The 13,395-nt window shown below is 42.0% G+C and overlaps 1 protein-coding gene across 1 annotated transcript in view; it reads right to left on the bottom strand.

Annotated features, from left to right (window-relative positions):
• The window catches only part of LOC140199469 (protein boule-like), a 104,654-nt gene that overhangs the window by 13,520 nt on the left and 77,739 nt on the right, over nt 1–13,395 (bottom strand). Inside the window, exon 10 of the mRNA XM_072261613.1 lies at nt 3,638–3,736. Coding sequence (XP_072117714.1) covers nt 3,638–3,736 — 99 coding nt within the window. The remainder of the gene's footprint in view (nt 1–3,637; nt 3,737–13,395) is intronic.

Genomic DNA, 13,395 nt, shown 5'->3' with positions numbered 1-13,395 from the left:
TTTCTAACCAGCTTATCTAACCCCTTTTATTCCTCCAGAGATCTATAGATGTACTCTTCAAGTTTTGTGTCTCCTAACACTTGTGCATTCTCTTGTGAGGATTATCTAAATACATTAGCCCACAATTCTATGGACTGTGCCATTTGTCACCATTCTAAATGCAATCTATAGATTTCTTACATACCATCAAAACAATTCTTTTTTAATGACTGTGAAAAGTATCAAGCTATGCCGATGAACAATGTCCTTTGTTACATTTTTATCAATCACATTATTCCCATCATGCATATCCCTGAGCATCTCATTGACTATCTTTTGCAAGTCATATATCTGTGTCAGCTTTATTCACTTGCTATACTACTATTAATTTATTCAAACTAAATAACAGGTCTGTGAAGAATTCCCAGTTGCTGGTGAACGCAGCAGGCCAGGCAGCATCTCTAGGAAGAGGTATAGTCAACGTTTCAGGCCGAGACCCTTCGTCAGGACTAACTGAGATCGTTTCGCTGAACACCTACACTCTGTCCGCCAGAGAAAGCAGGATATCCCAGTGGCCACACATTTCAATTCCACATCCCATTCCCATTCTGATATGTCTATCCACGGCCTCCTCTATTGCAAAGATGAAGCCACACTCAGGTTGGAGGAACACCACCTTATATTCCATCTGGGTAGCCTCCAACCTGATGGCATGAACATTGACTTCTCTAAATTCTGCTAATGCCCCACCTCCCCCTAGTACCCCATCCTTTATTTATATACACACATTCTCTCTCTCTCTGTCTCTCCTTTTTCTCCCTCTGACTATACCCCTTTGCCCATCCTCTGGGTCCCCCCCCCTTTCCTTCTCCCTGGGCCTCCTGTCCCATGATCCTCTCATATCCCTTTTGCCAATCAACTGTCCAGCTCTTGGCTCCATCCCTCCCCTTCCTGTCTTCTCCTATCATTTTGGATCTCCCCCTCCCCCTCCCACTTTCAAATCTCTTACTCGCTCTTCCTTCAGTTAGTCCTAACGAAGGGTCTCGGCCCGAAACGTCAACTGTACCTCTTCCTAGAATTGCTGCCCGGCCTGCTGCGTTCACCAGCAACTTTGATGTGTGTTGCAAGTTTTTTCAGTTTGTTAAATATCAACATCCTTTGTACCAATTAGGACTAAAAGGCAACACTACTTTTAAAACCACTTATAAAACTCATTCAGAGCCTAGGCTGGCAGTGAAAAGGAGCAGGATTAATCCTAGAGCCTCTAAAGCAATATTTATAGGTGCACTAAACTTCAAGTTATTGATTCATAAGACCTAACACCACTCTGTGGAAAGGATTACTCAGGTAATTAAAGTATTGAATCTTTTTCTGCTACCCTCAGAAAGCTCTATCTGCTTATCATAGGTGTTATTATTGCACGTTTCATTTGGATGGAAGAACAGGACCAACAACAGCAGTCTCAACAACCAGCATGTACAGCAGCTGGGCCTAATAGAAGACAATGGGTGAGTGGGACTACTCAAATGGTGAGCTGGCCAAAAGTAATTTCTTTGGATCTATAATATCAGAAGGCTGTTTCTCTAAGTAGGCTGCTGCAGATTGCAGCTTCCCAAAACAGGACCTTCTGCACCAGAGGGACATGCTCTATTGGTGGTTGTAAAAGTCACCATAAATTCATTATTTTGCTAACTTTTATAGTATCTAATGGGGCAACACCCAGTTTGCAAAATACAGCCGTGAATGAAGTCACGTACTGCTCTCACTCTCCTCATTATTACTGAAATTAATTGCAAGAAAGTTTAAGAACCTTTAACAATGGTTAGCTTCCCTCATGTCTGGGATGTTACTGACTGTACACATTGCTACTAGGACACCAGAAGATATGGCAGCAGCATCTGTGAATATGAAAGACCACTTACAGATGAATAATCACAGAAAATAGATTAATCAAGATTCTGTAAGGTACTTAAACGGTAACAGCAATGCTTTCCTTCTTTCAGCACTCAATCTCTTTGCAACTCTTTACCATGCTGCATAACAATTTGGAGTTTTCTACAATGTAATTTACAGATAGTTATTTTATACAATGACATTTTATTGTTTTACTTACAATCAAGGCAAGAGAGTTTGTAGGAAAAATAGACTTTTTTGCTTAAGCGGTCATTACAATACTTGAATTTTTTTCATACCACTAATATTCACCTTGGGAAATACTAACTTTTCATCAACAAAGAGTATAAAATTATCTGAAGTTTTTTCCTCTCTGAGAATTTTAATGTTCTAAAAATATACAGTGCATTACACATTGAGTCATATTTTAAGGCTACTGAAACCAATCACTGGGTGGAGGACATTGTGAGTGTGTCAGATCATTGAGATCAGACCCTCACTAATGCATCATTAAAGGCATATCCCTACCATCAATGCACAGTTCAGGACAGGTCTGCTTTGTTACTTAAGATGCTGGCTAGTTGTATATTCAGGAAGCTATCTAACAAGAGGTATATTTTGGTGTCTGGGAGTTTGCATTCAGAAGCTTCTAAACCAATATTAAATAAACAAAGCAGTTCTGCTAATTAGGCTGTGCTAATATTGTAAATGTAAGTTTGCAAAAGTTATCTATCTTCAAAAACACAGGATTCTCAGAAGCTGGAAATCCAGAATAACATACACTAAATACTGGAAGAACTCAGCAAGTCAAGCAGTAGTAATGGAGAGGAATAAACAGTCAACATTTTGGGATGAGACATATCATCAAGGCCCTTCAAAATGAAGGTCTCAGCGAAATGCTGACTGTTTATACATCTTCATAGATGCTGCCTGACCTGCTACGTTCCTCCAGTACTTTGTGTGTTACTCTGTCCAAGTTAAAAAAACTGTAGTTAATTGTTTGTTGTTATTTTTGTGTTTAAGAAGTATAAAACAATGTGTCAAGAGACATTCTAGATTCTTACCAGACGATCTGCTGCATTGAATAAAGACATATATATCTCCCAGGTTACAGCTTCCACGTGGCTCAGTTTAGTCAGCCATTACATATTACAAATCTTTTGAACAATAATTAATTTATACTACTCTCCTATATATCCACATAACACATCACATTTTTAAATTAAACTGAGCTACCCTTTTAATGGTTTGATAAAAGCGAAACTTAACATACCCCAAAAAGGTAAAAATACCCAATATCATTCTTTCATATAGCGAATTAAGTTTTTAAAAACTTTTCTTTTTGCATTTTTCGTATTTTTATTTTTCTCTTAATACTATTCTCCATTTATTTTACTTAGCTCTCCCACCCATTGCTTTCAATGTAAATTTAATAAAGGAGACACACTATTCTCAATGTTAATTAAATACCCAATTGCCCTGAAATATTGCCTGAAATAACTGCCTTGCAATTATAGCAAATCACAAATTTATACATGAAGCAGAGAATAATAAAAATATTATCTTAATACCACATGTTTTTGCCTCATTCTAGCAATATTTATACCACTTGCACATGGATGGAATCATTAATCTAGGGTTGTTGTGTAGAAAGATAACACCAGAGGAAGCACACCCTAGTTTTACTATCTGATTACTTTCCTCCACATTGATCTGGGGTTGCTCAGGAGACATTAGAAATAGTTCAAAGTTAATGTTTTCCTACCTTCACCTGTTCCTGCTGTATGACAGGGGCTGCCACTGCCATGGGATTTTGGGTATAAACCTGGTGGTATGGTGTTTGAACACTGTGATCAGCATAGGGCTAAAGGCGAATAAAAAAAACCCAGTTACTAACTTAGAATCAATGACTTAAAAACACCATTTCACCAGTAACCTAATATGTAGTGAGGTTTGTATATTATCTACTTCACTTTGTAAATGAAGCTAAACTAAGGAAAAATTGCAAGTGTAATTATAAGCCCTATCATCTTGCAAATAAAAGATGAAAGTATGAACAAAGCATCAAACAAGTTAGGAAAAATATAGTGAGCAGGAGTCAAGCAAGGAGGAATGAACTTATTTTCTGCTTTCAAGCAAGTATATTGCATGAATTATAAGTGTAACAGAAAGTACTACTGCCCTGAACAAGACTTGTCACTAGTCAATGATTATTTCTACAATTATCAGGCATTTGGAGCTCTTATGTTTTAGACCAGTGTTTCGTGAGAGATCGTGATTAAAAAAATAAAATGTTTTTTTGAACTTCGCACAGTGTGTGATGCTAACACTCGCAGTGGTGGGCAGTGACTGAGCTGCCCTGTGAGCAATCTCGTGAGAGGTCTCTCAGCCCACTATGGCAGTGCGCAATAGGACCATATTTATTTGGTTGAATTCATTCTCAGTTTCTGACACAAGATAGGGGAGGCTGTTGGTAATTGGTGAACTCGGTATTGCACGGAGGGGAGGTTGGTAAGCTGATGAGGAGCGTGAAGTGCATTTTTCAAGCATTGAATGTACTCGCCCAACTTGGGGCTGTTATGTCAGCCTCTCCCTCCCAAATTACTTCCTCTAACTTCCCCATACATGCCACTGACTAGCTTATTGGAGCAAACAAACTCTACTGGTGTAGTAGAAAATTAGAGTGAAATTTTCATTTTAAAAACTGGAGTAGATGGAAGAGGAGGATTCTAGGCCTATGGACAATTCTGATAAGGCCATTTAGTCATAGTCATACTTTATTGATCCCAGGGGAATTTGGTTTTTTGTTACAGTTGCACCATAAATAATTAAATAGTGATATGTAAATTATGCCAGGAAATAAGTCCAGGACCAGCCTATTGGCTCAGGGTGTCTGACCCTCCAAGGGAGGAGTTGAAAAGTTTGATGGCCACAGGCGGGAATGACTTCCTATGACGCTCTGTGTTGCATGTTGGTGGAATGAGTCTCCGGCTGAATGTACTCCTGTGCCCAACCAGTACATTATGTAGTGGATGGGAGACATTGTCCCAGATGGCATGCAACTTGGACAGCATCCTCTTTTCAGACACCACCGTCAGAGAGCCCAGTTCCACCCTCACAACAGTTCACTGCACTACTGCAACAACACACAAAAAAATTCTGTCTTTACAATGAAAGCTTATCAATGGGTTTTAGATGGACTGGTGATCCAAGTTGGTAAGGTTTGTAAATGATTGTGAAATTCAAGAAAACTTTTTCTGTTGCAAAGAGCTGCCCGAAACAAGCAAAGGCCAAAATATATTTAATGTTTTGTCTTCATAGCTGGAAACAAAAGATCTGGCTTGGAAGAACTGTGTGGCATCTATACTGATGGTGCCCCATCAATGGTTAGCTCTACGAGAGGTTTTGTTTCTCTTGTTAGAAAAAAGAAAATCCTGACTTTGTCACAATACACTACTTTCTTCACAGGGAGGTGCTGATGTGAAAAACTCTTGGAAATGAAATGAATAAAGTTCTGGATGATGCTATACAAATGGTTAACTTTATTCAGCAAAGACCAGTTTACTCAAGAATGTTTAAAAAAAAACTGTGAAAACCTGGACAAAGAGCACACCAATCTCCTGCTACATACAGAAATCTGGTGCCTCATCAGACGAAGTGTTCTCCAACAGTATGTTTAAGCTGAAAGGTGATTTGCAGGAGTATTTTCAAGAAAATAGGAGGCCAGATTTTGCTGGGTGTTTTGATGATGAAGAATGGCTGCAAAAACTAGCCTACTTACCAGACATTTTTCATCATATAAACCATTTGAACAAGTCTCTGTAAGGTGCTGGAGAAAATGTTTTGACTTCTAGTCACAAGTTTCTTGGATTTAAAAGGAAACTGAATATTTGGAAAAAATCACGTTACAAAAGGAAATCTTCAAATGTTTCTACTACTGCTCGGGCTTGAGATTGAGGAAGGATATCAGAAAGTCTCGAGTCTTATTGAAAATCAACTAGACAATAATTTTTGGATTATTCTATCTCCAAATTACTGATCACGCTAATGTATCGTAAGCTGTAGATTTAGTAGTTTTTATGCAGGGGTTTCCTGAGACCTGCAAATTTCAAGGGTTTCTACAGGGCAAAAGGATTGAGAAAGGCTGTTGTAGACCACAAGATATAGGAGCAGAATTAGGCCATTTGGCCCTGTTAGAGTGAGTTTTTGGGTGGATGATTCATTTACACTTAAATGACTCAGGCCACCAGTCTTCTATTTGACAAAACACTGTGGAGAGAATTCACAACAATGCATTTCCTAAAAGCTGTGAATATTGGCATACAGGTGTCCCCCGCTTTTCCAACGTTCGCTTTATGAAACCTCATTGTTACGAAAGACCTACATTAGTTACCTGTTTTCACTAACAGAAGGAGTTTTCACTGTTATGAAGAAAGCAGCGCACTGCAGCCAGCATTGCTTAAACACGCGCCTGTGAGCATCCGGAGCTCACACTTAGCGTAAAACTAGACATTTAAGCATTTCGATCGTGGTGAACGAAGTAAGGACAAAGTGAGTTTGGCTTGTGGAAGGTGACAAAGATGATGTTGAAGAGGATTTGGCATCCCATGACCAAGAACTGATAGATGAAGAGCTGATGCAATTGGAAGAGGAAAGGACAACAATCGAAACCGAATGCAGTAGAAAGTGAAGTCGTCCAGGAACTGAATGTGAAGCAACTGCGTGAGATTTTCGCTGCAATGTTAAAGTACGACTTTAATTTTGAAAGGGTACGTCAGTTTAGGGCATATTTGCGGATGGTTTGAGTGTTTACAAAGAACTGTATGATCGAAAAATGCGAGAGGCTACAGTCAAGCAAACTGTCATTTTTCAAGCATTCCACATCAGCCACAGCAGACGACGAATCTTGACCTTTGACATCGAGGCAGGCAGGCAAAGACAAAGATGACCTGCCTGCCTGATGGAAACAGACGATAATGAGATGACACCCCAGTGTACCATCACCCCAACCCCCAGGCCGCGGATACCGATTTGCAGAGAATGCAGCGGTAGCCTGGAGGCACCCAGCACATCAAGAAAAAAAGCCGAAATAAACAAGCTAATTAATTAGGTGCCGCCCGGCATGTAAATGTTGGCCCAGATCAGAGGCGATTGCGTCGTCTCTGATCTGGGCCGACATTTACGTGCCAGGCAACACCTAATTAATTAGCTTGTTTATTTCGGCTTTCTTCTTAAAATTAAGGATGTGCTGGGTGCGTCCCGGTCACTGCATTCTTCGCGGATCAGTATCGGTTCACTGCCCGGAAAGTGGGGGCCACTGCACCACCCCAACCTCCGACAACTCAGCCTAACACACCATCATCAGTGTGCTCGGCGCTGTCTTCCTAATTCCGTTAAGTGATACTACACTGTACATACATTATTTCTACTTTATATAGGCAGTGTATTTTTATGCATTATTTGGTATGATTTGGCAGCTTAAAGGTTACTGGAGAGTGTTTTTGCCGAGAGCGCTTGTGGGAAATTCTCACTATGGAGAACAGTTCAGGCAATAATTGTAGAGAAGTATTTCTACTTTATATAGGCTGTGTATTTATAACATTCCTGCTTTTACTATATGTTACTGCTATTTTAGGTTTTATGTGTTATTTGGCATGATTTGATAGGTTGTTTTTGGGTCTGCGAACGCTCACAAATATTTCTCATATAAATAAATGGTAATTGCTTCTTCGCTTTACAACATTCCAGCTTACGAACCGTTTCATAGGAACGCTCTACCTTCGGACGGCGGGGGAAACCTGTACTAGCCAGACGCTGTGGATGGAAGTGTGAAGTTTACAGGTAGTTTCAAAGACAGTATTAACTGTACTTTATAATATTAATTGTCCTCTATGTTAGCACGTAAAATACCAAATAAATGTATTGTGGACTTAACTTGCATTCCTAAAGGCTGTGGATACCAACCCAGACATGTTGGCGTCGGAAGGAAAGGATGAAGTCAGAAGGTGTGAAGTTTTGTATGTAGCTTTAAAAGGAAGCATTGTCTATGCCTTATCTATAAGTTTTTCAGTAGCAATTGTCTTTGTGTTTATCATATAAATATCAAGCCCACATTGGGCTAGCAGACCTTTCTACTGAAAGTGTCTCCATCTGCTGTACCTTGTTGTGTCGAATAAAGAAGCTGCTTTGTATCTACCAGTGACTCTGTCTCTCCGGTGATTTCATCCATGCTACAACAGGCCCATCCAGTCTGCTCCGCTATTTCGTTATTTTGGATAGGTTGGGTGAGTGGGCAAATTCATGACAGATGCAATTTAATGTGGATAAATGTGAAGTTATCCACTTTGGTGGCAAAAATAGGAAAACAGATTATTATCTGAATGGTGGCCGATTAGGAAAAGGGGAGGTGCAACGAGACCTGGGTGTCATTACACACCAGTCATTGAAAGTGGGCATGCAGGTACAGCAGGCGGTGAAAAAGGCGAATGGTATGCTGGTACTTATAGCGAGAGGATTCGAGTACAGGAGCAGGGAGGTACTACTGCAGTTGTACAAGGCCTTGGTGAGACCACACCTGGAGTATTGTGTGCAGTTTTGGTCCCCTAATCTGAGGAAGGGCATCCTTGCCATAGAGGGAGTACAAAGAAGGTTCACCAGATTGATTCCTGGGATGGCAGGACTTTCATATGAAAAAAGACTGGATGAACTGGGCTTGTACTCATTGGAATTTAGAAGATTGAGGGGGGATCTGATTGAAACGTATAAAATCCTAAAGGGATTGGACAGGCTAGATGCAGGAAGATTGTTCCCGATGTTGGGGAAGTCCAGAACGAGGGGTCACAGTTTGAGGATAAAGGGGAAGCCTTTTAGGACTGAGATTAGGAAAAACTTCTTCACACAGAGAGTGGTGAATCTGTGGAATTCTCTGCCACAGGAAACAGTTGAGGCCAGTTCATTGGCTATATTTAAGAGGGAGTTAGATATGGCCCTTGTGGCTACGGGGATCAGGGAGCATGGAGGGAAGGCTGGTGCAGGGTTCTGAGTTGGATGATCAGCCATGATCATAATAAATGGTGGTGCAGGCTCGAAGGGCCGAATGGCCTACTCCTGCACCTATTTTCTACGTTTCATCATGGCAGATCCAATTTTCCTCTTAACCTCAATCTCCTGCCTTTCTTCATGCCCTAACCAATTAAGAATATATAACCTCTGCCTTAAATATACATACAGATTTCGCTTCCACGGCTGCCTGTGGCAAAGGATTCCAACTTTCTCTGGCTAATGAAATTCCTCCTCATTTCCAGTCTAAAAGGATGCGCCTCTAGTCAGAGGCTGTGTCCTCTAGTCCTAAACTCCCCCACCATAGGAAACATCCTTTCCACATCCACTCTATCAGGCCCTTTCATCATTTGATAGGTTTCAATGAGATCACCCATCAATCTTCTGAATTCTAGTGGATAGAGGCCAAGATCCGTCAAACACTCTTCATGTGACAAGTCATTCAATCCTGGAATAATTTTCATGAACCTCCTTTTTAAGGGGTCCAAATCTGCTCACAATACTCCAAGTGAGGCCTCACCAATGCTTTATAAAGTCTCAACATTATATCCTTGCTTTTAAATTCTGGTCCTCTTGAAATGAATGCTAACTTACATCTGCCTTCCTTACCACAAACTCAACCTGCAAATTAACTGATAGGGAATCCTGCACAGGGACTCCCAAGTCCCTTTGCACCTCAGGTTTTTGTATTTTCTCTTTTAGAAAATAATCAACCCTTTCGTTTCTTCTACAAAAGCGCATGACCATACACTTCCTGACACTGCCTGTAACCATCATCCAAATTAGTAACATATAATGTAAGAAGAATCGATCTCAACACTTACCCCTGTAGAACACCACTAGTCCTCAGCAGCCAACCAAAAAAAGGATCCTTTTACTCCTTCCATTTGCCTCCTGCCAGTCAGCCACTGCTTTATCCATGCTAGAATCTTCTACAAAATACCATGGGCTTATAGCTTGTTAAGCAGGCTTATGTGTGGCGCCTTGACAAAGGCCCTCTGAAAATCTAGGTACACATCATCAACTGATTCTGCTTTGTCTATCCTACTTGTTATTTCTTCAAATTCTTCTTCTTCTTCGGTTGTCCATCAAAATCCGATGATGACGTCCACTCCTTTCACTGTGAGATCTTTGATGACTATACAGTCCTATCCTGGACCGACAAGCTCTATTATAGTGGTGGCAACCATGGCTACATTTCTCCTGGCTCTCTTCTGCTGTCTTCTGGTTGTTCTTTCCATCTCCAGAATACAAACCCCGTCCCCACACAGCTGTCGCCAAGTGGCATGGTCAGCAGCAACATCCTCCAGGTCCCCGGATCTAATCTTGTACTTCCTTAAAGCATTCTTCATCTGATCCTTTTAGCGCTTCTTCAGCCCTCCAGCTGAGTATTGACCATGATATAGCTGGCCGTATGACACTGCGGGGTAGCCGACATGGGGGCATCCTTATCCTTATGGGAGCCCCAGCCACTGCAGCTGGCGCTGGGTGATCATGGCCTCAATACTTCTGCAGTTGGTCTTCACAAGTATTTCAGTGTGAGGCACCCGCTCACGCCAAGTAATGCCCAGGATGCGCTGGAGGCAGCTTATGTGGAAGCACTCCAAAGACTTAATGTGACGGCTGTAGGTTACCCAAGCTTCACAGCTATAAAGGAGAGTGGTGACACAGACTGCTTGGTATACGGCGACCTTTGTGGAGGGACGAAGGCTCCTGTTCTGAAAGACTCTACGCTGCAGTCTCCCAAAGGCAGCTGATGCCTGTTTAATGCGGCTCTGGATGTCGTTGTCAATGCCGCTATCCTCAGAGAGAATGCTCCCTAGAAATTTGAAAGATGGCACTACTGACAGCTTTTCATCACCAACAGTGAAGGCAGGTACAGTGGGTGGGACACTGGTACTCCATTGGCAAACCACTTCTGTCTTGGTGGTATTGACGTAGGCCCCACCCTGCTGTACGCTCTCACTGCCACAGCACGGAGTTTGAAGATCCTCCGGAGTATGGGCCACAAGAGCACAGTCGTCTGCATACTGCAGCTCCAGAACCCGCTCTCTACAGAGTTACAAGAAGACTCATCAAGCAGAATTTTCCCTTGAAGAAACCATGCTGACTATGGTCTATTTTATCATGTGCCTTCAAGTACTCTGAAACCATATCCTTAACAATCTACTCCAACATCGTCCTGACCAGAGTTCAGACTAAACTGCCTATAATTCCCTTCTTCTTCTTCTCTCCCTTCTTGAAGAGTGGAGTGCCATTTGCAATTTTTCCAGTTTTCCGGAACCATTCCAGAAACTGATTTTTGAAAGATTGTTAAGAGTGATCTTTGGGTTTAGGCCATTTACCTTTAGCAAATGACTTTGGTTACCAGTGTTCTGTTCCTTGAAAATGTATTGTGGATTTAATTTGGAACAATATATTCCTAAAAGCTGTGAATCCCAGTCCACAGACACGACTGGCGTCTGTGGGATGGATGCCAATCAGAAGGTGTGAAGTTTGTATGTAGACCTTCAAAAGAAAGCATTGTCTATACTTTGTAAATATAGAATTGTTTTTTGTTTTTAACAAATAAATGTCAAGCCCCACGTTGGAACAGCAGACCTTTCCACCAAAATCAGCTCCATATGATAAGTCTGCTGTACCTTGTTTTGTCGAATGAAGAAGCTACTTTGTATCTACCAGTAATTCTCTCCGGTGATTTCATTCACACATTTGGTGTCAGAAATGGGAGACCTTCATGACCTATCGTGGCCAGTGATCTTAGCAGTCTAAGTGAGTGAGTATTTTCTAAAATAGCACTCACATTTGGATCTGTTCAGGTTGGTGGTACATAGGAACACGAGGTATCACAAACGTGGAGAGATGAACTGGTATATATAAAAGTAGTGTGTGCACGTGCATGTGTGTTTATGTAAGTGAGGAAACTGCATGTTAACGGTGAGACGGAGCCACCAGTTGCAAAGGGTGGTTACCGATGGTTCGAGACGCCAGGTGGGGGCATGTATACTCATTTGGGGAGCTGCATTTTAGTGTACGTTTTGCAAGTGTGATGCAAAGGAATACAGCATGTATCATGAATTCAGGTGCTCAAAAGTGGCAGATTGCAGAGTAAATACTCTACGGTTTTAACTATGTGCTGCTTAACTGGTACCCGTCTTTTATATTTTGCGTAGTGTGGGAATTAGTATGGATGTATTTCAGGGAGAGGTTTTACCCCAGATATATCTGTCAGGATGGCACCTACTGAGATCAAGCAATGTCAGGTTGAGAACCCTGATGATTCAAGCCAGCCCTTGACAACGATTACAAACATTCATAAGCCCTTCACCCCCGGGGAGAAACAGCATTTTGTCAGAGATGCCCTCACTTAAAGTGGCATGTGAGAATTCAGAATTCTGGTGTAAGCTTGAGGAAATGGTTGAAATTCATCAGATGCACCCCAAAGATGTACACGTGTTGGTAAAAGCCAAGTGCCCAAGGAACATGTGGGACAGGATGGCCCAGGGCATGTGGGATGGTACCTGGGCAACTATCGGGAACGCCAGCAATCAAGGAAGATATTGCTTTTTTAAAGGGAAAGTGAGGCTGCGAATGGGGGGAGGTGAGGGCAACTGGGTAATGATAACGGCAGTGATTCAAATAAACAGATGAGACAGCCATGGATTATGAAGAACATAAATATCGAGCGTATGAGAATTCTGGGTTGGATAATCCAGGGAGAGATGACCAAGTCTTCCTGAAAATGCTGAAGGAAGGCCTGAGCTCAGTCCACCAGGAAGTTTTAAATTTAAGCATAATGGTGGGGTCGACCTACTCTGCGACAGTTTTGTGGACGAGTGAGATAGACTGAAGGAAATGCAAGAATGTAAAATGGCTATAGTGGGTGCAGCTGCTGTGACGTCCCAGAGTTTGTTTTGTTTGCCGGTGACCAGGATACGAAGCAAGGAACTGCTGAAATAGACGTGGGAGGTAAAGGGGTTGAGATGCAACAGGTGTGGGCATTTGGAACATGGTTGGAGGCAGTGTCCAGAACAGAGGAAAGAAAAACAGGTGAACGTCACAGCAGACACACAACCTCTCACCCATCGGTGCCCAGTCTGACCGTTGGTCAGATCAAAGAGCTAGTAAGGACGGCTCCTAGGTCAGAAAAAAATGTGGCGGTAGGCCCCACTGCCAATTCTGGTGACCCGCGGATGCGCACAACAGCAACGTTAGGGGGACAGCAATGCAATATGTTAGTGGACACAGGGGCATCGGTATCAGTAACAGACCTACCCTTGCCAACAACCGGACAGGCCATTTATATTAGGGGTGTAGAAGGGAACACAGTGAAAGCAGAAAGAAGCCAGTTGCAAATACTAGAAATGGGGGAAGTGCAGCTTCCAGTGCATTTCTGGGTATGTCCAAATATCGAGGGCACTATCCTTGGAATAGACATCCTAAGGGAAACAGGAGCTGTTATAG

Source organism: Mobula birostris, chromosome 6 (genome assembly GCF_030028105.1).
Source record: "Mobula birostris isolate sMobBir1 chromosome 6, sMobBir1.hap1, whole genome shotgun sequence".
Lineage (NCBI taxonomy): Eukaryota > Metazoa > Chordata > Chondrichthyes > Myliobatiformes > Myliobatidae > Mobula > Mobula birostris.
The sequence above is the reverse complement of the archived record's forward strand: the minus strand, read 5'-3'. Positions and strand labels throughout refer to the sequence as shown.